The sequence below is a fragment of the Heteronotia binoei genome, chromosome 2 (assembly GCF_032191835.1).
Source record: "Heteronotia binoei isolate CCM8104 ecotype False Entrance Well chromosome 2, APGP_CSIRO_Hbin_v1, whole genome shotgun sequence".
Classification (NCBI taxonomy): domain Eukaryota; kingdom Metazoa; phylum Chordata; class Lepidosauria; order Squamata; family Gekkonidae; genus Heteronotia; species Heteronotia binoei.
This window is the reverse complement of record NC_083224.1, coordinates 12855711-12877426: the sequence shown is the minus strand read 5'-3', so window position 1 is coordinate 12877426 and position 21716 is coordinate 12855711. Positions and strand designations below refer to the sequence as shown.

Genomic DNA, 21716 nt, shown 5'->3' with positions numbered 1-21716 from the left:
CGCTTGCTAGAAGCGTATGCAACCCAAGAGGAAATGCAAAGCTTGCGAACAATAGGGATGTTTTTGGCCAACGGAGAGGGAAAAAACCCAAGTTCAGATAAGGAGCCTGATATCCGGGTTCCGGCTTCAGTCATGAAAGTCTAATGTTCGAAAGGAGGAAGGGTGTAGGGGGGAAAAAAACCCCCTCAGGAGGCATTCCTGAGTAAGGCAATCTTCCAAAGCTTCTGGGAATAAACCACTGGCTCGTTCTGATGTTGCATCTCTCACCAGGAATATTTAAATCATATCCCTGCCCCCTCAAGGAATATAGCAATTACTTTCTGCAATGCAGCCAAGCCTTCTAACGTGCTTGGATCTGCTTTCGGGGTTTTTTAGGGGGGAAGGGAGGGTATTTTCTGATATATATTTAGCGGATACGCGTGAGTGTGTGGGTGCGCACCTGGAAGTCATGGTGACCTCTGGTGACTGACCCCTACTGGGGGGCCTGGAGGATATTCATATTAATAAAGCCTGCTCCTGCTTCCAGGTTCTGGTATTCCAAGGAACTCTCCCATCCATGTACTTGCCAGATATGACCCTGCTTAGCTTCTGAGATCATAGAATCATAGAGTTGGAAGGGACCTCCAGGGTCATCTAGTCCAACCCCCTGCACAATGCAGGAAACACACAAACACCTCTCCCTAAATTCACAGGATCTGCATTGCTGTCAGATGGCCATCTAGCCTCTGTTGAAAAATCTCCAAGGAAGGAGAGCCCACCACCTCCCAAGGAGGAAGCCTGTTCCACTGAGGAACTGCTCTAACGGTCAGGAAGTTCTTCCTAATGTTGAGCCGGAAACTCTTTTTAATTCATTTCAACCCATTGGTTCTGGTCCTACCTTCCAGGGCGACGGAAAACAATTCCACACCATCCTCTATATGACAGCCCTTCAAGTACTTGAAGATGGTGATCCTATCACCTCTCAGCCGCCTCCTCTCCAGGCTAAACATCTCCAGCTCCTTCAGCCTTTCTTCATAAGACTTGGTCTCCAGACCCCTCACCATCTTCGTCGCCCTCCTCTGGACCCGTTCCAGCTTGTCTAGATCCTTCTTAAAATGTGGTGCCCAAAACTGCACACAATACTCCAGGTGAGGTCTTTTTTTTATTTCTCAAGTCTTTAGAGAGCTGTTTATGGAGCCACTTCGGCTTCTTTAGGCTTTTTTTCCATTTTTTTCTTCTCGCAGGAATCGTCTGTGATTGCGCTTTCAGTATTTCGCTTTTAAGAAACTCCCACCTCTCCTGAACCCCCTTCCTCCTAAGTATTTCTGACCATGGGATTTTACCCAGCATAGTTCTAAGTTTATCAAGAGTAAACAAGACTGACCTCAAAGGAAGTGGTAAGATTCAGTATAAGGGAGCTTCGTGTGTTTGTGTGACTAATGGGAGAAAACTGCAGCCATTGGGACTCTAGGACTAGGTAAAGAACTAGCAAACGGAACCGCTGACCTGGATCCTATCTGGAAGTCTGATTGTACTTATCTAGGTCTTTATTAGATAGCAGCTTTCTCGCCCGCAACAGGGATTATATTAGGAAAGCTTGGGAGATTTGTTATCACCAAAGATAGCCAGTGTGCTTATCTTACAAATGTCTGAGCTTTGCATAGATCTGGCTCGTGTGGGCTATCCAGGTCAGAGCGATCTGCCTTCTGTTTTGCTGGCTTTTTCCTTGCTCATACAGGTGTTTACTACAAAAGGTGTTTTCCCACATAGCGAGAGGCCCGCGTGTCTTCCCTGTTGCTGATATGGCTGCTAATACAACGCAGCAGTGACAGTTTCTGAGCAGCAGGGATCCCCACTAATTTTTACAAAAATGATGATATAATAGAATCATAGAGTTGGAAGGGACCTGCAGGGTCATCTAGTCCAACCCCCTGCACAATGCAGGAAACTCACAAACCCCTCCCTCTAAATTCACAGGATCCACACTGCTGTCAGAGGGCCATCTAGCCTCTGTTGAAAAACCATCAAGGAAGGAGAGCCCACCACCTTCCATAGAGTTGGAAGGGACTTCTAGGGTCATCGAGTCCAACTCCCTGCACAATGCAGGAAACTCACAAACACCTCCCCCTAAATTCACAGGATCCTCATTGCTGTCAGATGGCCATCTAGCCTCTATTTAAAAACCATCAAGGAAGGAGAGCCCACCACCTTCCATAGAGTTGGAAGGGACCTCCAGGGTCATCTAGTCCAACCCCCTGCACAATGCAGGAAACCCACAAACACCTCCCCCTAAATTCACATGATCCGCATTGCTGTCAGATGGCCATCTAGCCTCTGTATAAAAACCTCCAAGGAAGGAGAGCCCACCACCTTCCAAGAAGGAAGCCTGTTCCACTGAGGAACCGCTCTAACGGTCAGGAAGTTCTTCCTAATGTTGAGCTGGAAACTCTTCTGATTTAATTTCAACCCATTGGTTCTGGTCCTACCTTCTGGGGCTCCAGAAAACAATTCCACCCCATCCTCTCTAGGACAGCCCTTCAAGTACTTGAAGATGGGGATCCTATCACCTCTCAGCCGCCTCCTCTCCAGGCTAAACATCCCCAGCTCCTTCAACCTTTCCTCAGCATTATATAGTGTTAGTGTTATATCGATATAGAATTACCCCAAAATAATGTTTTATCCATATAGCATTACATCAAAATATGCATCAGGATCTCTGAATTCCCAGAGACTTATATTTCTTAAAAAATTAAGTCTCTAGCACAGGGGTGTCGAACTCATGAGGGCTGGATCTGACATAAATGAGACCTTGTCAGGCCGGGCCATGTCAGGCTGGGCCATGTGTTTACCTATTTAAGATTAGGTAGCAGAGATAAGGGCTCCGTGGCACAGAGTGTTAAAGCTGCAGTACTGCAGTCCTAAGCTCTGCTTATGACCTGAGTTCAATCCCCAGCAGAAGCTGGGTTTTCAGGTAGCTGGCTCAAGGTTGACTCAGCATTCCATCCTTCTGAGGTCGGTCAAATGAGTACCCAGCTTGCTGGGGGAGAAGTGTAAAAGACTGGGGAAGGCAATGGCAAACCACCTCGCAAAAAGTCTGCCCTGAAAACTTTGTGAAAGCACGTCACCCCAGAGTTGGAAACGACTGGTGCTTGCACAGGGGACCTTTCCTTCCCTTTTTTCCAGCAGAGATATAAACTTTATAAAGGATACAGACAAACACGACTAAGGTTTTTTTAAAACTTAAAATGAAACATGCTTAAAATATTAGCACTCGTTGGTCTTAAAGGTGCTTTGTTTGTATTTCTCCCATGGGATCCAGAGAATAGGGCAAAGGAAGCTTTGGCTCTTTCTTTCCTTCCCCAGGGGACCAGGATGGGGAGGAGCCTCAGCCAAAAGGAGGAAGAGAGGCTTGGCTCAGTATGTCTGCTGTGCGATTGAGAGAGCCTGGAAAAGCAAACTCTCTCCCTCCCCCTTCCTCCCCAAGGAAGGAGCCTCAGCCCATGAAGAAAACAGAGGCTTTGCTCTGTGCCTCCTGTGGGATTGAGTAAGCCTTGCAAATCAAGTTGAGATGCTGAAGGAAGCAAGAGAGAGGGAGAAGCCAGTTGCTCAGGAGCCTGATAGGAGCCTTCCGGGGGCGTGATTTAGCCCCCAAACTGGATGTTTGACACCCCTGCTGTAGCCCATTCCATTGCAAAAAGATGCTTTTCCCCATCTACTTCTGCAAAGAAAGGGGCTAGAGACTTAGCTTTGTTTTATTTAATGAAAGCTGGTAATTCAGAGAACCTGATGAATGCTGGTTTTAACCTTTAAAGCCCTACATGGTCAGGGTCCTGCATATCTTAGGGACCGCCTTTCCCGGTCTATGCCCCAGCGAGCACTTCGGTCCGGGTCTCAAAACCTGTTGACAGTTCCCAGCGTCAAGGAAGTTAAGGCTTCAGTCAACTACAGCCAGGGCCTTTTCTGCGGCTGCCCTTAGCTGGTGGAATGAGTTGCCAGAGGACGTTAGGGCCCTGCGGGAGCTCTCACAGTTCCGCAGGGCCTGTAAAACGGCCCTCTTCCACCTTGCTTTTCCATAAGGTCAACTTACAACAACGGACTAGGCCCATAAACCGGAACTTAACATCATTCTGGACTTCCTACCACGCTAAGGCAAGTTGGGGGTCCCTTGGAACATCTAACATTTGACTATCCAGTCTCACTGTGTTGGATAAAGAATCTATCTGCACCCAGGATGACAGCTCTACTCTGACAGATGGTGATCTAGCAGGCATGCTAGGTCACAGTGACCTTATCAGCAGGCTGGTTTGAGCCGGCTGAGAACAGGTGAGGGAACATGCTGAGTCAGCATGACACTGCACAGCCTGGATTGGCTGGCTGAACTATAAGAAGACTGTGTGTGCCATACACAGGTCTCTCTCTGAGAGTTAGCTGTCTGGCGGAGCATTTTGTCTGTGGGAGTAATATATGGAACTGCACTAGTGAGCACTTATTGTATATATCTGTAAATACACTATTTTGGCACTAGCTGCAAGTGTCTGGCTGATTTCTTTCCTGGAGCCCTGTGTCGGGCACGTCACCAAGCTCACTTCGCTAACTCCCGCACCGACAGGGTTATGGGCCCAGGACGCTTCCGCTGCGCGGAGGAGCACCGTGAGAGTTGAGCTGACCGAGAGTTTGGAAAGAGCCGGAGGCGAGGAACGCCGGTTGAAGGACAAAGAAGCACCAGCTATCTCAGTTTGAGAGCCAGAGGGACGACGGCAGCCAGCTGTGTGGAGGAGTCGGCATCATGGCTCAGCAGCAGCTTGCAGTGGCCGTTGAGAAGCTTAATTCAGCCAACTATGCGGTGTGGAGCCTGAGAATGGAACACTACCTTAAGCGTGAAGGGCAATGGCTGTTTGTGAGTAATCCCCCTGCAGTGTTAACTCCTGCCGAGACTGTGTTAGCCGATAAGGCGCTGGCAAACATCGTGCTGGCAGTAGGAGATGATCAGTTGGTATATGTGCGAGGGAAGGACACTCCCAAGGCTGCCTGGGACGCGCTCAGTGGGGTTCATGTTAGTACCACTGCTGGCTCCCTCATGGCCTTGACTAGGAAGATGTTTCGCACTGTAATGCCAGCTGGAGGGTGTGTGAAAAATCACATCAAGAAGCTAACGGACTGTTTCGTTGAGCTTGAGGCCAGAGGCAAGACTGTAGCTCCCGATGACAGAGTTTATATTTTACTGTCGTCGTTGCCGCCTGAGTTTACTCCCTTGATAACGTCCCTGGAGATGGTTGATGTGGCGACCCTAACGATGGAGTACGTCTGTGCCCACCTGCTTGATTTCCAAGAGAGGATTACAGCTGTGAGTTGTCCGGGGGTGTCGGCTGAGGAGCGTGTGGCTATCAGCTCATCCGGGAAGGCGTCCAGGAGTGAGCCAGCTTTTGCTGCTGGCAGACGGCCAAAGGCTGAGAAAGAGGAGCCGACTGCACTGGCAGTCCGACGCTGCTATGGCTGTGGATCATTTCGGCACCTGCTTCGAGCTTGCCCAGAGAGGGGAAAGCGGCGTGGACGGAGGCAGCGAGAGCAGAGGACCACCAGCCCGTGTGAGGAAGGAGCCCGGCTGGTCACGTCTGCAGGAGAGAGCACAGGGTCTGCCTGGATTTTAGACTCTGGGGCAACGAGCCATCTCTGCTGCAAGAAGGAGCTGCTGAAGAATGTTGACATTCCTGAGCACAGGCATGTCAGATTAGCTAACGGGACCACTGCAAATGCTACTTGCTTAGGCAATGTTGAATTTCCTGTGTTAAATTGTACTTTGCAAAATGTTTTGTGTGTACCCTCACTAAGGTCGAACCTGCTAAGTGTTAGCACGCTAATTGACCAGGGATACCAGGTGAAGTTTGATAAGACCTGTTGTAAAATCCTAGGAGGTGGGGGGAAGCTGCTTGTAACTGGGAAAAGAGAAGGTAAAATATATGTGGTCCAGAGTGATTGTGCCCAGGTGGCACAGGTGTCCAATGTGCCTGTGCACAATCAGTGTATACATTTGCTTCACAGGAGACTGGGGCACTGTGGGTTTAGAGCGTTGGAAAAGACCCTGGAGTTGGTGCCAAGTCTAAAGGTAAAACCCTGCAACTGTTACCTAGATTGTCAGGTCTGCAAAAAGACCAAAAGCAGGGCTTGTGCTGTTTCTAAGCAAAGCACAAGGGAGAGTAAGCGTGCCCTAGAACTCGTCCATCTGGACGTGATTGGCCCATTGCCAAAAAGTCTGTCGGGGAGGAGGTACTGCCTAGTGGCCACAGACGACCATATGAGGTACTCTTGGGTCTTTGCCATGGTGCATAAATCTGAAGTGTACAAGGTGTTCACCAAATGGGTCAAAGCGGTTGAGAGGCAATTAGGTGTAAACCTCCAGGCTATTCAGACCGACAGAGGGGGGGAATTCTTATCAAATGAATTGAAATGTTGGCTGGAGAACAAGGGCATTGCCCACCGTTTAACGAACCCAGCCACGCCCCAAGAAAATGGGCTAGCGGAGCGCACAGGGGCTGTATTACAGACGTTAATGTACAGCATGCTTGAAGATGCAAGGTTGCCAATTTGTTATTGGACCGAAGCCATGTACTGTGCTGTTTTTGTGCATAACCGTATTTGGTGCAAACCTGTAAATAACTTGCCCTATAGAATGCTGTATAATAGGTGTCCAGATTTAAGATTTCTGAGAGTCTTTGGGACACAGGCTTGGGTTGGCATCCCCTCCGAGAGCAGAAGGGAGGGGGATGACCGGGCAGAGAGCCTAACTTTTCTGGGCTACAAGCCAGAGGCCAGGTGTTATCGCTTCTGCGATAAGAGAAAGAAATAATTCTCAGTAAGACTGCTCAGTTTAACGAGGCAGCCAGCTGGCCGAGATTACACTCTATGGAGAAACAATTTGTACTGCTGCCAACCACTGATAACGGTGCTGGAGTCCTGCCAAGGGTAATTAAGCAGGAACAACAATCTCCCGACCGGGAACTGGCAAGCAGAGGGGCAGAGAAACGTGAGCTCCAAGTTGGCTCAGAGCCTCAGATGCAGAGTCAGGAGGTGCAACCTCAAATCACAGGGGCAGAACAACCAGCCCAGGAGGTGGCAGGCCAGGACGTGGCAACAGACCAGCCTGAAGAAGACGAGGCCGGTCCAAGTACGAGAGTATCTGCTAGAACCACAAAGGGCAAACCTCCTGCCAGGTATAAGGTGCCCTATGTCACTCTGACAGTTAAACCAGACCCACCAGGGTTTGAGGAAATGCTCAAGAAAAAGGCCGAGAAGTGGAAGGTCTGGGTGGCAGAGTGCGAGGCAAAGAACAAGGAGGCTGAAGCCAAACGCCAGAAGGAGCTGGCTGACCAGGACAGTGATAATATTTTTTATCACCAGGACAGTGATAACGAGTTCCTGGACTAGCACTTGTGAATGTGTAAACATGAAATGTATGTTACTGTCTGAGAGCAACATGGAAACTGTGTACGGTGGTTGGGTGCACTGGGTTCGATAGATTAGGAGGTGTGTTGGATAAAGAATCTATCTGCACCCAGGATGACAGCTCTACTTTGACAGATGGTGATCTAGCAGGCATGCTAGGTCACAGTGACCTTATCAGCAGGCTGGTTTGAGCCGGCTGAGAACAGGTGAGGGAACATGCTGAGTCAGCATGACACTGCACAGCCTGGATTGGCTGGCTGAACTATAAGAAGACTGTGTGTGCCATACACAGGTCTCTCTCTGAGAGTTAGCTGTCTGGCGGGGCATTTTGTCTGTGGGAGTAATATATGGAACTGCACTAGTGAGCACTTATTGTATATATCTGTAAATACACTATTTTGGCACTAGCTGCAAGTGTCTGGCTGATTTCTTTCCTGGAGCCCTGTGTCGGGCACGTCACCAAGCTCACTCTGCTAACTCCCGCACCGACACACTGCTACCATCGGAACTCAATTGCATCATGAATTATTGTACTAGCATCTATTGTCATATTGTTTTAACTGATATCTTAATGTTAAGAACATAAGAACATAAGAGAACCCATGTTAGATCAGGCCAATGGCCCATCCAGTCCAACATTCTGTGTCACACAGCGGCCAAATATATATATATATATATATATATATATATATATATATATATATATATACACACACACACACACACACACACTGTGGCTAATAGCCACTGATAGCCACTGATGGACCTCTGCTCCATATTTTTATCTAACCCCTTCTTGAAGGTGGCTATGCTTGTGGACGCCACCACCTCCTGTGGCAGTGAATTCCTCCTGTGGCCAGTGAATGTTGTTTTTATGTTTTATGTATTATCGATTTTTTTATCTTGTTTGGTCATTTTTTGACCCTAACCTGTGAGCCACCTTGAACCTGCCTGCTATTAGCTGGGAAATCTAAAGAAGAAGCAAGAAAATATTGGATGAAATTCTATGCCTGGTTAGATAACCAAGACTCTTAAGATTCTCTGATGTGAACTTATTTTCTCTTTGTTTTCTTCCTGTACTTTATATTATAACATTTTATCTTTACTGGAGTTGTCAAAATTACAAGACAATTTTAACAAAAGGTTTATATTATAAAATTTGAAAATGGCTTTTGTGCAGCTGAGACACAATAATAGGGGACAATCTATGTAAAGAAAATACTGTAGAATTAAGTTTTTTGAAAGTATTCCTATGCAAAATAATACCAGAACGTATTGAACATATGAACATATAAAGCTGCCTTATACTGAATCAGACCTAGGGTTCATCAAAAGTCAGTATTGTCTTCTCAGACTGGCAGCAGCTCTCCAGGGTCTCAAGCTGAGGATTTTCACGCCTACTTGCCTGGACCCTTTTTAGTTGGAGATGCTGGGGATTGAACCTGGGACCTTCTGCTTACCAAGCAGATGCTCTACCACTGAGCCACCATCCCTCCCCTGCTCTCCAGGGTCTCAACCTGAGGTTTTTCACACCTACTTGCCTGGAGCCTTTTTAGTTGGAGATGCCGGGGATTGAACGTGGGACCTTCTGCTTACCAAGCAGATGCTCTACCACCGAGCCACCATCCCTCCCCTGCTCTCCAGGGTCTCAAGCTGAGGGTTTTCACGCCTACTTGCCTGGACCCTTTTTAGTTGGAGATGCCGGGGATTGAACCTGGGACCTTCTGCTTACCAAGCAGATGCTCTACCACTGAGCCACCATCCCTCCCCTGCTCTCCAGGGTCTCTAGCTGAGGTTTTTCACACCTACTTGCCTGGAGCCTTTTTAGTTGGAGATGCCGGGGATTGAACGTGGGACCTTCTGCTTACCAAGCAGATGCTCTACCACTGAGCCACCGTCCCTCCCCAACCACAAAACTATTGTGTTTTTTTGGTCCCCCCCCCCCAATTCCTTTCTTTTTTTAAAACCAATAAAACCTTTTTGAAAACTGAAATAAATAAATATCATGCTATTAAATCGATGGATTAAGAAAAAAAGAAAAACCTTTAGCAGTTGGGAGAGGAAACGGCGACTGTGTGGGCGGGACCAGTAAAACGCCTTTTGTAGCAACCATCTGTACAGACACCTTTGTGGGAACTGGTTCACACCAGTGTGTGTAGCAGCAGAAGTGACAACACTGGACCTCCTGATGGCACCAGGGTTTGGGCCACTGTATGACAGAGAGTTTTGGGCTGGATAGGTCATTGGCTTATATGGAGCAAAGGTCCATCAGCAGTTATGAGCCACAAGGTCGAGATGGAACACTCTCTCTTGGGCAGTGATGCTCTTTATCAGCGGTGGCCAAACTGTGGCTCGAGGGCCTCATGTGGATCTTTCACACATATTGTTCGGCTCTCAAAGCCCCCACAGCCCCATCAGCTGGCTTGGAGAAGGTCACAGTTACTTTCTTTCCACCTCTTCCTCCCCCCCCATCTATTTGCTTTCTTTCCAGTTTTTTTTCCACCCTTCCTTCCTTCCTTGTGGCTCTCAAACATCTGACATTCATGCCTTGCGGCTCTCAAACATCTGACATTCATGCCTTGCGGCTCTCAAACATCTGACATTCATGCCTTGCGGCTCTCAAACATCTGACATTCATGCCATGCGGCTCTCAAACATCTGACATTCATGCCTTGCGGCTCTCAAACATCTGACATTCATGCCTTGCGGCTCTCAAACATCTGACATTCATGCCATGCGGCTCTCAAACATCTGACATTCATGCCTTGCGGCTCTCAAACATCTGACATTCATGCCATGCGGCTCTCAAACATCTGACATTCATGCCATGCGGCTCTCAAACATCTGACATTCATGCCATGCGGCTCTCAAACATCTGACATTCATGCCTTGCGGCTCTCAAACATCTGACATTCATGCCTTGCGGCTCTCAAACATCTGACATTCATGCCTTGCGGCTCTCAAACATCTGACATTCATGCCATGCGGCTCTCAAACATCTGACATTCATGCCTTGCGGCTCTCAAACATCTGACATTCATGCCTTGCGGCTCTCAAACATCTGACATTCATGCCTTGCGGCTGTCAAACATCTGACATTCATGCCATGCGGCTCTCAAACATCTGACATTCATGCCTTGCGGCTCTCAAACATCTGACATTCATGCCTTGCGGCTCTCAAACATCTGACATTCATGCCTTGCGGCTCTCAAACATCTGACATTCATGCCATGCGGCTCTCAAACATCTGACATTCATGCCATGCGGCTCTCAAACATCTGACATTCATGCCTTGCGGCTCTCAAACATCTGACATTCATGCCTTGCGGCTCTCAAACATCTGACATTCATGCCATGCGGCTCTCAAACATCTGACATTCATGCCTTGCGGCTCTCAAACATCTGACATTCATGCCTTGCGGCTCTCAAACATCTGACATTCATGCCTTGCGGCTCTCAAACATCTGACATTCATGCCATGCGGCTCTCAAACATCTGACATTCATGCCATGCGGCTCTCAAACATCTGACATTCATGCCTTGCGGCTCTCAAACATCTGACATTCATGCCTTGCGGCTCTCAAACATCTGACATTCATGCCATGCGGCTCTCAAACATCTGACATTCATGCCTTGCGGCTCTCAAACATCTGACATTCATGCCTTGCGGCTCTCAAACATCTGACATTCATGCCTTGCGGCTCTCAAACATCTGACATTCATGCCATGCGGCTCTCAAACATCTGACATTCATGCCTTGCGGCTCTCAAACATCTGACATTCATGCCTTGCGGCTCTCAAACATCTGACATTCATGCCATGCGGCTCTCAAACATCTGACATTCATGCCTTGCGGCTCTCAAACATCTGACATTCATTTTATACGGCTCTTCCGTTAAGCAAGTTTGGCCACCCCTGCTCTATATTCTTGGCGCTTGGGGGCAGCAGTGGGAAGGCTTCTGAAGTTCTGGCTCCGCCGGTGGACCTCCTGATGGTGCCTGGGCTCGGGCCACTGCCTAATACAGACTGTGTCACGTTCTCATGACAGGCTGTTGGGACTGGATGGGCTACTGGCCTGATCCAACTCAGCTTGTCTTACATTCTAAGCTAGACGGGCTGGGAAAATCCAATTTTTTCCCTACCCCCACGACAGTTATCCAGGTTTCGTTGCGATCTTTTCCAAAACTTCAAGGTAAAGCAGGTTTGAGAATAATCAGAGAAAAGCCAGGACAAGCCTGGGAGGTAAATGAATGCTATGGGGAAGCAGGAAGGGGGAACCCCCCCCCCTCCAAATTCCCAACACCATCAAACTCAGGACAAGTAAACTGTGTGGAAACAGCCACATACTTGCAAGAAGCACTTGATATTTACACGGAAAGCACCGCTGTGATGAAAAAGGAGGATATCAATTTCACAGACCAACATGCGCCAAAGTCAACATATTGATTTCATAAGTTCTCCTACAATTAAATGCTTCCTGCAAGCGAAAAACAAAGCAACAAAATGCAATTGATGCTCTCAAGTCTGAAGGGCAGCCAGTTCCTAAACGACGACCTAAATTCAGAATTGTCCATCACAGCTCTGCTCTTCTGATGAGACCTGTCTGCCCCACAAACACCCAGCCCCTGGTCTGAACATAAGAGAAGCCATGTTGGATCAGGCCAGTGGCCCATCCAGTCCAACGCTCTGTGTCACACAGTGGCCAAAAAAACCAGGTGCCATCAGGAGTTCCATCAGTGGGGCCAGGAAACGAGAAGCCCTCACATCGTGCCCCCCCGCAAGAACCAAGAATACACAGCATCACTGCCCCCCCCCATTGTGGGCTCCCCCCAAGCACCAAGAATACAGAGCATCATTGCCTCAGACATAAGAACATAAGAGAAGCCATGTTGGATCAGGCCAATGGCCCATCCAGTCCAACACTCTGTGTCACACAGTGGCCAAAAAACCCAGGTGCCATCAGGAGTTCCATCAGTGGGGCCAGGAAACTAGAAGCCCTCACACCATGCCCCCCGCAAGAACCAAGAATACAGAGCATCACTGCCCCAGACATAAGAACATAAGAGAAGCCATGTTGGATCAGGCCAATGGTCCATCCAGTCCAACACTCTGTGTCACAGAAGAACATAAGAGAAACCATGTTGGATCAGGCCAATGGCCCATCCAGTCCAACACTCTGTGTCACACAGTGGCCAAAACCCAGGGGCCATCAGGTGGTCCATCAGTGGAGCCAGGACACTAGAAGCCCTCCCATTGTACGCCCCCAAACACCAAGAATACAGAGCATCACTACCCCAGACAGAGAGAAGACTTCAGTTTGCAAGGTTGTGAATGAACTGGTGGTGGGGATGGGAAGTGCTGTCAAGTTGTAGCCAATTTATGGCACCCCTGTAAGGTTTTCAGGGCAAGAGCCAATTCAGAGGTGGTTTGCCACTGCCTGCCTCTGCATTCCGACCCTGGTATTCCTTGGAGGCCTCCCATCCAAGCACCAGCCCAGGCCGACCCTTCCTTAGCTTCTGAGGTCTGAAAAGATCAAGCCAGCCTGTGCTCTCCGGGCCAGGCATTAACTCATGGAGTCACCACTATTATGTCATTCAGGGGTGACATGATAGAGGTTTACAAGATTATGCAAGGGATAGAGAAGGTAGAGAAAGACGTACTTTTCTCTCCTTCTCACAATACAAGAACTCGTGGACATTCAATGAAATTGATAAGGGGTCGGGTTAGAACGGATAAAAGGAAGTCCTTCTTCACCCAAAGGGGGATTCACACGTGGAATTCACTGCCACAGGAGATGTTGGCAGCTCCAAGCATAGACACCTTCAAGAGGGGACTGGATTAACATATGGAGTAGAGATCCATTAGTATCTATTAGCCAGTGTACTGTTAGAACTCTCTATCTCGGGCAGTGATGCTCTGTATTCTTGGTGCTTGGGAGGGGCAACAATGGGAGGGCTTCTAGTGTCCTGGCACCACTGGTGGACCTCCTGATGGCACCTGGGTTTTTTTGGCCACAGTGTGACACAGAGTGTTGGACTGGATGAGCCATTGGCCTGATCCAACATGGCTTCTCTTATGCTCTTATGTCTGGGGCAGTGATGCTCTGTATTCTTGATGCTTGGAGGGACACAGTGGGAGGCCTTCTAGTGTCCTGGACCCACTGGTGGACCTCCTGATGGTGCCTGGTTTTTTGGGCCACTGTGTGACACAGAGTGTTGGACTGGATGGGCCATTGGCCTGATCCAACAGGGCTTCTCTTATGTGACACAGAGTGTTGGACTGGATGGGCCATTGGTCTGATCCAACATGGCTTCTCTTATGCTCTTATGAGTGAAAAGTGACTTGAGGGAACTTAACACGCACACCCAGTGTGGTGTGAGGACGGTGATCTGGGAGGCCTGAGTTCAAATCCCAATCCCAGGTGACCCTGCGCCCCCCTAAGGCTCCCTCTCAAGGCGTTCCTTTTGTCACCTCACCAGCAGGGTCACAGGCGAGCAGGGAAGGCACAGCTGTCCATGGCTTCAGGAACAGCGACCAGCCAGCTGGATGAGGAGAAATCTGGAACCCGTTCAGCAGGGAGCTGTCCACGTGAGCGCACCCTGGCTGCTTTCACAACAGTCCCGTTCCTAAGCTATCAGTGAACTTGACCCAAGTAAAAAAGAACAGTTCTACTTGACCCAAGTAAAAAAAAGAAATAGGAGGCAGTAAAAGTCATTAGGGTTTGTAGAATCTTTCGGGCTCAAGTGCCGTGTTCTACTGGAGAAAGTTTTCCTTCCAGACGTTTCGTTCTCAGCTGCGGAGAACATCCTCAGTGGCGTTGCAGCCGGAGCAGGCGCTCTGACCTTCTTGGCTGCTGTGCATTGAGTCACTGAGGATGTTCTCCGCAGCTGAGAACAAAACGTCTGGAAGGAAAACTTTCTCCAGTAGAACACGGCACTTGATCCCGAAAGATTCTACAAACCCTAATGATGTTACCAGCCGTGAAAACCTGAAATCTCAGTAAAAGTCACCTTTGTGTTCCCTAGGACCTCCCCGAAATCCTCCATTTAGATCATTCTCTAGGCTATGCTGAATTATGGATTATCACAGCCGTCTCCGTAGGACCAATTTGGAACTGCTTGAATTTTTAAAAAACTTTTTAAAAAGACAATATAACTTCAACACTGCAGTTCCACTTATGGCATACTCACTTAATTTAGGCACCTTAAACAAAAAAATCATATAATTACAATTTGCCTACAGCAGAGGTGTTAAACATGCGGCCTGGGGGCCGGATCAGGCCCCCAGAGGGCTCCTATCAGGCCCCCGCAGCAACTGGCTCCTGTCTGCTTCCTTCTCCCTCTCCCTCGCTTCCTTCTGCATCTCAGCTTGCTCTGCAAGGCTTGCTAAATCGCACAGGAGCTACAGAGCAAAGCCTGATCCAACATGGCTTCTCTTATGTTCTTATGTCTGGGGCCATGCAGGTCTGGGCTGGTTGATATGCATCTAGAAATTCTGCACCGTTTAAGGGGGGGAATGTTGAATATTTGATCCCTCTTCCCTGGAAACTAGTTTTCTTCAGGGTGCTTAACGGAATTCTCTGCAGTATCGCCCCATGACCATTCCCAGGATACAAAAGCCTGTACAAAATTGGTACAGATTTATCATATGAATTCCAGTTAAGCCATTCTAATATCAGGAGCATTTGAGAGTGCATATTTTCGGGCCACCAACTAATCTTTCCCTCCCCCCCCCCCCCGAGAATAGAAAAAGTAATGTAGCCACACTGAGAAGGCACCAGGCTGGTTCTAATTGCCTAGCCGAGGAGTGGAGAGGTGATAATTGCCAACTTGAGCTATTAAGAGCATGGAAAATACCAGAACACGCAGTACCATAAAGTCATGGAGCAACTTTTGTCCATAAAGCTGTATGCCTGGGGTGTCGAACTCATTTGTTATGAGGGCCGGATCTGACCTAAATGAGACCTTGTTGGGCTAGGCCATGTCAGGCCAGGCCGTGTGTGTACCTATTTAAGATTAGGTAGCAGAGATATAAACTTTTTAAAGGACACAAACAAACACGACTAAAGATTTTTTTTTTTAAAATAAAACTTAAAATAAAACATGCTTAAAACATTCGCACTTGTTGGTCTTAAAGGTGCTTTCTTTGTATCTCTCCCATGGGATCCAGAGACTGGGCAAAGGAAGCTCTGGCTCTTTCCTTCCTTCCCTAGGGGCCCAGTAGGGGGAGGAGCCTCAGCCAACAGAAGGAAGAGAGGCTCGGCTCAGTAGCTCTGCTGTGTGATTGAGAGCCTGGAAAAACAAGCTCTGCCTCCCCCCAATGGAGAAAACAGAGGTTTTGCTCCATAGCTCCTGTGCCATTGAGCAAGCCTTGAAAAGCAAACTGTTATGCAGAAGGGAGCAAGATATATAGAGAAGGAAGCAGATGACAGCCAGTTGCTTGGGGGCCTGATAGGAGCCCTCTGGGGGACTGATTCGGCCCCCAGACCGCATGTTTGACACCCCTGGTTTAAGGCATCTGATTGTGCGCTCCAGCTCATGAAAGTAACACCACAATGACTGTCTTAATCATTCAATTTGTTAAAGGAGGGCAAGTGGAAATTGAAGAGTGAGGAGGATCTTGTTGATCAAAGGCACATCTTGAAGCTCTCTCAACTCAATAGAAGAAGTCCCAGGAGAGCTCTTTTGCTGCCCACTCTGCTTCAATAAGAGGCTTTCTTTCAACAAGTCTAGTCTTTTTAAAACGTCTTGTTGATCATAAGTCTGGAGGGATTGGAACTGATCTCTAATATCGTCTTCCAAGATGTTGGTTGCAGAAACAACCTCCATAGATTCATTAAGAGGGTAAGACTGAGGTGACAAATTTGCTGTGGCAGATGAAGTGTTCACATTCAAGATGTCACCTGATCTATCTGCAACTTTTAGAGAGTTATCCTGTAGGTCTCGATATTTCTTTCGATGAATCAGGGGTAGAATGATTTCATTCTTAAAGACGCGCGTAGGGAAGATTCCTTTGGATGAGAGATATTTTTTAGATCGCAACAAAAGCTGAGGAATCTGCGCTGACTTGCTACTTGACCCCCTGCTAGTGTTATTTACTTAAAACAAAATTAAAGGTACCGTTAACTATTAAAACAAAAAAATTATATCCTTTTTTTAAAGCTTAATTATTATCAAAAATTGTCCAATGTCCTTTTATTTTCCACTCTTTTTCTATATATCTTCTAAACTTTTTCCCACTCCATCTTAAAAACTTCTAAATCATAGTCTCTTAATATTCTTGTTAATTTGTCCATTTCACTCCATGTCATAACTTTTACAAGCCAATCCCATTTCTCTGGTATTTTTTCTTGCTTCCACAACTGCGCATACAATGTCCTAGCAGCTGAAAGCAAGTACCAGATTAAAGTTCTATCTTCTTTTGGAGGGCTGGGTGGAAAGTAATATATGGGGTAGATAAAAGAAATTTTTAAAGATGTAAGATATGGATTTATTACCATATGTTACTAATAAAAATTGTTTTACCCCCCCCCCCCCCAAAAAAAAAGGAATCTGTGCTGACCTAAATGATAAAAGCACCCTCTGTGACTTGGAACAAGCATAAAAGAATTCTCTCTCATGTAGATCAATCCAAGCCATTTCCCCTGGGAATAAAGTTCTTAGATGTCTTTTGGATAGTTGCATAGAGTTCCACAAAAGGCCCCTGCCCTTATAGTTGCAGATGGTTAAACAGATTTTGTTTGGGGTGAGGATAAGTTTATAAAGTTGCTCTCGCTCATCGGATGAAGACTTTAATTTGTAACCTATTGTTGACTTTGTTACTTGCTTTGGAAAGGCAGTCTTGGGATAATCGCTTTTGGGAGGGCTTTTTGGAGATTCCATCTCTCCCAGTTCCTGGAGTCTCCTTCCAAAGTAAGAAAGAGAGCTGCTGACTGGCATGATCAATTTTGCTATGCAGCAGTTTTAGTTGGCTATCCCTAAAAGATGCATTTTTGAAATTTAAGCTCAGAATTCTAGATATTGAAATGCAAACGTTATATAGCCTGGCCAACAAGTCTTGCTCTCCGCTGGATTTCGAACTTCCTCTCTCAGTAGGGAAATTAGCGTCATATTTTTCCTCTCTGCAAGCTCCACAGCAACGGCGTGCGTTCTTGTTAACGAGATGTAACGCATTACCATCTGCTATGAACATATGAAGCTGCCTTATACTGAATCAGACCCTCGGTCCATCAAAGTCAGTATTGTCTACTCAGACTGGCAGCGGCTCTCCAGGGTCTCAAGCTGAGGTTTTTCACGCTTAGTTGCCTGGACCCTTTTTAGCTGGAGATGCCGGGGATTGAACCTGGGACCATCTGCTTACCAAGCAGATGCTCTACCACTGAGCCACCATCCCTCCCCTTACTGGCAGCGGCTCTCCAGGGTCTCAAGCTGAGGTTTTTCTCGCCTACTTGTCTGGACCCTTTTTAGTTGGAGATGCCAGGGATTGAACCTGGGACCTTCTGCTTCCCAAGCAGATGCTCTACCACTGAGCCACCATCCCTCCCCTGCTCTCCAGGGTCTCCAGCTGAGGTTCTTCACGCCTACTTGCCTGGACCCTTTTTAGCTGGAGATGCCGGGGATTGAACCTGGGACCTTCTGCTTGCCAAGAAGATGCTCTACCACTGAGCCACCGTCCCTCCCATATTATATTATTTGGTAGATTTAACGGGATTGAATACTCTAATAGACATTGTCTTTGTAATCCCAAGTGTATTGAAACTATTTCCCATGTATTATTGAACTGTCCCCTTTATGATGATATTCGTCGTATATACCTGAAAGATATTTTAGCAGACATGTTGGGCTGTGCGGATTCAGGCAAAGTCCACAAACTTTTAAATGACACTTGCTCTGAGGTAACTTTAACGGTTGCTAGATTTCTTCAACAGGCCATGGAAATATGACAGAGAATGGTTCTGGAACGACCACATTTTATTTGTTTTAATTATTTAATCTGGCTAAACTCGACTCATACATTTCACTTATTTTATGTATATTAGCTCCCTAGGTACTCTATTATCTAGGATTTTCTATTATTTATATTGCTATTTTACTGCTAAATCTGTTTTATGCCAATAAAGGCTTGCTGCTGCTGCTGCATTCAATTTAAAGATCATTTGGGTCAATTTTTTTGCTAAGTGGGCAAGACAACCCGTCGAAGAACATTTGCTCATCTCTGAGCAGAACGTTTTCTTCCCGGAAACAGCTTTCGTTTTCTTTTAATACGTAACCTGAGGGGGGAAAAGTGTTTGTCTTGTGCAATGACCTATTGTTTGAATAAAGTACTGACTGTCCTTCTTATAACCTTGAAATTCCAGCAGCTCATTATACTTCAAATGATGCAAGTCACGTATCACGGATGGCAGAAGAAGAATTGCAGACTTATGCCCCGCCCATCTCCCTGAATCAGAGACTCAGAGCAGTTGACAATCTCCTTTATCTTCTCCCCCCACAACAGTCACCCTGTGAGGTGGGTTTGGCTGAGAGAGCTCTCCCAGAAGCTGCCTTTTCAAAGCACAGAGACTCAGAGCAGCCAGTTTGGTGTAGTAGTTAAGTGTGCAGACTCTTATCTGGGAGAACTGGGTTTGATTCCCCACTCCTCCACTTGCACCTGCTGGAATGGCCTTGGGTGAGCCATAGCTCTGGCAGAGGTTGTCCTTGAAAGGGCTGCTGCTGTGAGAGCTCTCTCAGCCCCACCCACCTCACAGGGTGTCTGCTGTGGGGGAGGAAAGGAAAGGAGATTGTGAGCCGCTCTGAGACTCTTCGGAGTGGAGGGAGGGATATAAATCCAATATCTTCATCTACCTCACAGGGTGTCTGTTGTGGGGGAGGAAGGGAAAGGAGATTGTGAGCCGCTCTGAGACTCTTCGGAGTGGAGGGTGGGATATAAATCCAATATCTTCTTCTTCTTTATCTTCTCCCCCCACAACAGACATCCTGTGAGGTGGGTGGGGCTGAGAGGGCTCTCCCAGAAGCTGCCCTTACAAGGACAATTCCTACAAGAGCGATGGGTGACCCAAGGCCATTCCAGCAGCTGCAAGTGGAGGAGTGGGGAATCAAACCCGATTCTCCCAGATGAGAGTCCACACACTCACCCACTACACCAAACTGGCTCTCAAGTGAAGATAAGGCACAGCTCCATTACAAGAAGCGTCCTGCTCTGTCATAAATGCTAGATTCAATTCCAGGAGCCTCTCGGAGACAAACCAGATTTTCTAGGTATAAGCTTTTCAGAGTCATCGCTCTAACAAACGTACCCGATGAAGGGAGTTTTGGCTCTCAAAAGGTTACGCCCTAAAGATCTTGTTCAGGGGTGGCCAAAGTGTGGCTCGGGAGCCACATGTGGCTGTTTCACACATATTGTGTGGCTCTAGAAGCTCCTACTGCCGCCGCCAATTGACTTTTTTCCAAGCCAAGCCAGCTGGCATCTTGGAGAATTCATTTAAAGTTGCTTTCTTTCCACCTCCCCCTCCCTCCTGATCTATTCTCCTTCCTTCCCTTCCAAACATCTGACATTCATACCTTGTGGCTCTCAAACATCTGATGTTTATTCTACGTGGCTGTTACCTTAAGCAAGTTTGGCCACCCCCCCCGATCTTGTTGGTTTCTAAGGTCCTGCTGGACTTGAATCTAGCTCTCCCGCTGCAGATCAACTGCATGCGCATGACAGCTGATACTGAGAAATAAAATTTGTTGGTCTTAATTTATTTATTTATTTATTAATTTCATTTCTATCTCGCCCTCCCCAACCTTGGCAGGCTCAGGGCGGCTAACAACATTCTATAAAACATCCAGTAGTAGATAAAACCTTTAGATTTACAATGTAAAACATTAAACTTAAAATTAAAGCCAGTCCAATAAATGCACTTATACAGCGGTATAGATCTTTAGACTGCATTGGCGGATCCTTAATTACCGACCTTCTTAGCAGTCCGAGTGTGCAAGTTTAAAAAGGGTGGTCTTGCAGGCCCTGCGGAACTGATCGAGGTTCCGCAGGGCCCGCACCTCCTCGGGGAGTCGGTTCCATAGGGTAGGGGCCGCGATCGAAAAGGCCCGTGCTCTAGTGTTCTGATATTTAATCTCCTTCGGCCCAGGGACAGTCATTAGGTTTTTCCCAGTTGACCTCAGTGCTCTCTGGGGTTCATATGGGGAAAGACGGTCCCTCAGGTAGGCAGGTCCTCGGCCAGTTAAAGGTGGAACTGGACTTTTTTATTCTATGGTTACTCTCTGAAACTGGCCAAATGGCCAAACTGAAATGAAATTGCTGAGCAGACAGGTTAAAACGGATAAAAGGAAGTACTTCTTCACCCAAAGGGTGATTAACATGTGGAATTCACTGCCACAGGAGGTCGTGGCGGCCACAAGTATAGCCACCTTCAAGAGGGGTTTAGATAAAAATATGGAGCAGAGGTCCATCAGTGGCTATTAGCCACAGTGTATGTGTGTATATAACATTTTTTGTGGCCACTGTGTGACACAGAGTGTTGGACTTGATGGGCCGTTGGCCTGATCTAACATGGCTTCTCTTATGTTCTTATGTTCTTAAACTGGTAAATACAGATAAGATTCAGTCAAGTAACCGTGTTGGTCTGAAGCAATAAAACAAAGTTTGAATCCAGGGACGACAAGAAGAAGACGACTGCAGATTTATGCCCCACCCTTCTCTCTGAATCAGAGACTCAGAGGGCTTACAATCTCCTATATCTTCTCCCGCCACAACAGACACCCTGTGAGGTGGGTGGGGCTGAGAGAGCTCTGACAGAAGCTGCCCTTTCAAGGACAGCTCTGCGAGAGCTATGGCTGACCCAAGGCCATTCCAGCAGGTGCAAGTGGAGGAGTGGGGAATCAAACCCGGTTCTCCCAGATAAGAGTCTGCGCACTTAACCACTACACAAAACTGGCTATCCAAGGTTTTAATTCTGGGTATAAGCTTTTGTGTGCATGCACACGAATGCTTACACCCGGAATTAAACTTTTTTGGTCTTAAAGGTGCCCCTGGATTCTAGCTTTGCTAAGTAGGAGCCATCTTTAAGTCCTAGTTGTTCTGAGAATAGGAAAAAAGCAAAAACTATACAAAAAACACGAAGCCAACCTTGAAGACTTTCTTCCAGCAGGGCAGGCAGCAAATGTAGCCACACAGCGGACACCGAAAAGGCACGTGACACTCTGATTTGCATCTAACACACTCGAATTTTTCTAATATGGAACATTAAGAGAGAGACACAAGAAAGAGATCTCTGAGATAAGAACATAAGAGAA

General features: G+C 47.3%; 1 protein-coding gene across 1 annotated transcript in view; it reads right to left on the bottom strand.

Annotated features, from left to right (window-relative positions):
* The window catches only part of RTEL1 (regulator of telomere elongation helicase 1), a 258104-nt gene that overhangs the window by 2436 nt on the left and 233952 nt on the right, over nt 1–21716 (bottom strand). Inside the window, exon 35 of the mRNA XM_060230590.1 lies at nt 21550–21653. Within this exon, the coding sequence (XP_060086573.1) occupies nt 21550–21653 (104 nt within the window). The remainder of the gene's footprint in view (nt 1–21549; nt 21654–21716) is intronic.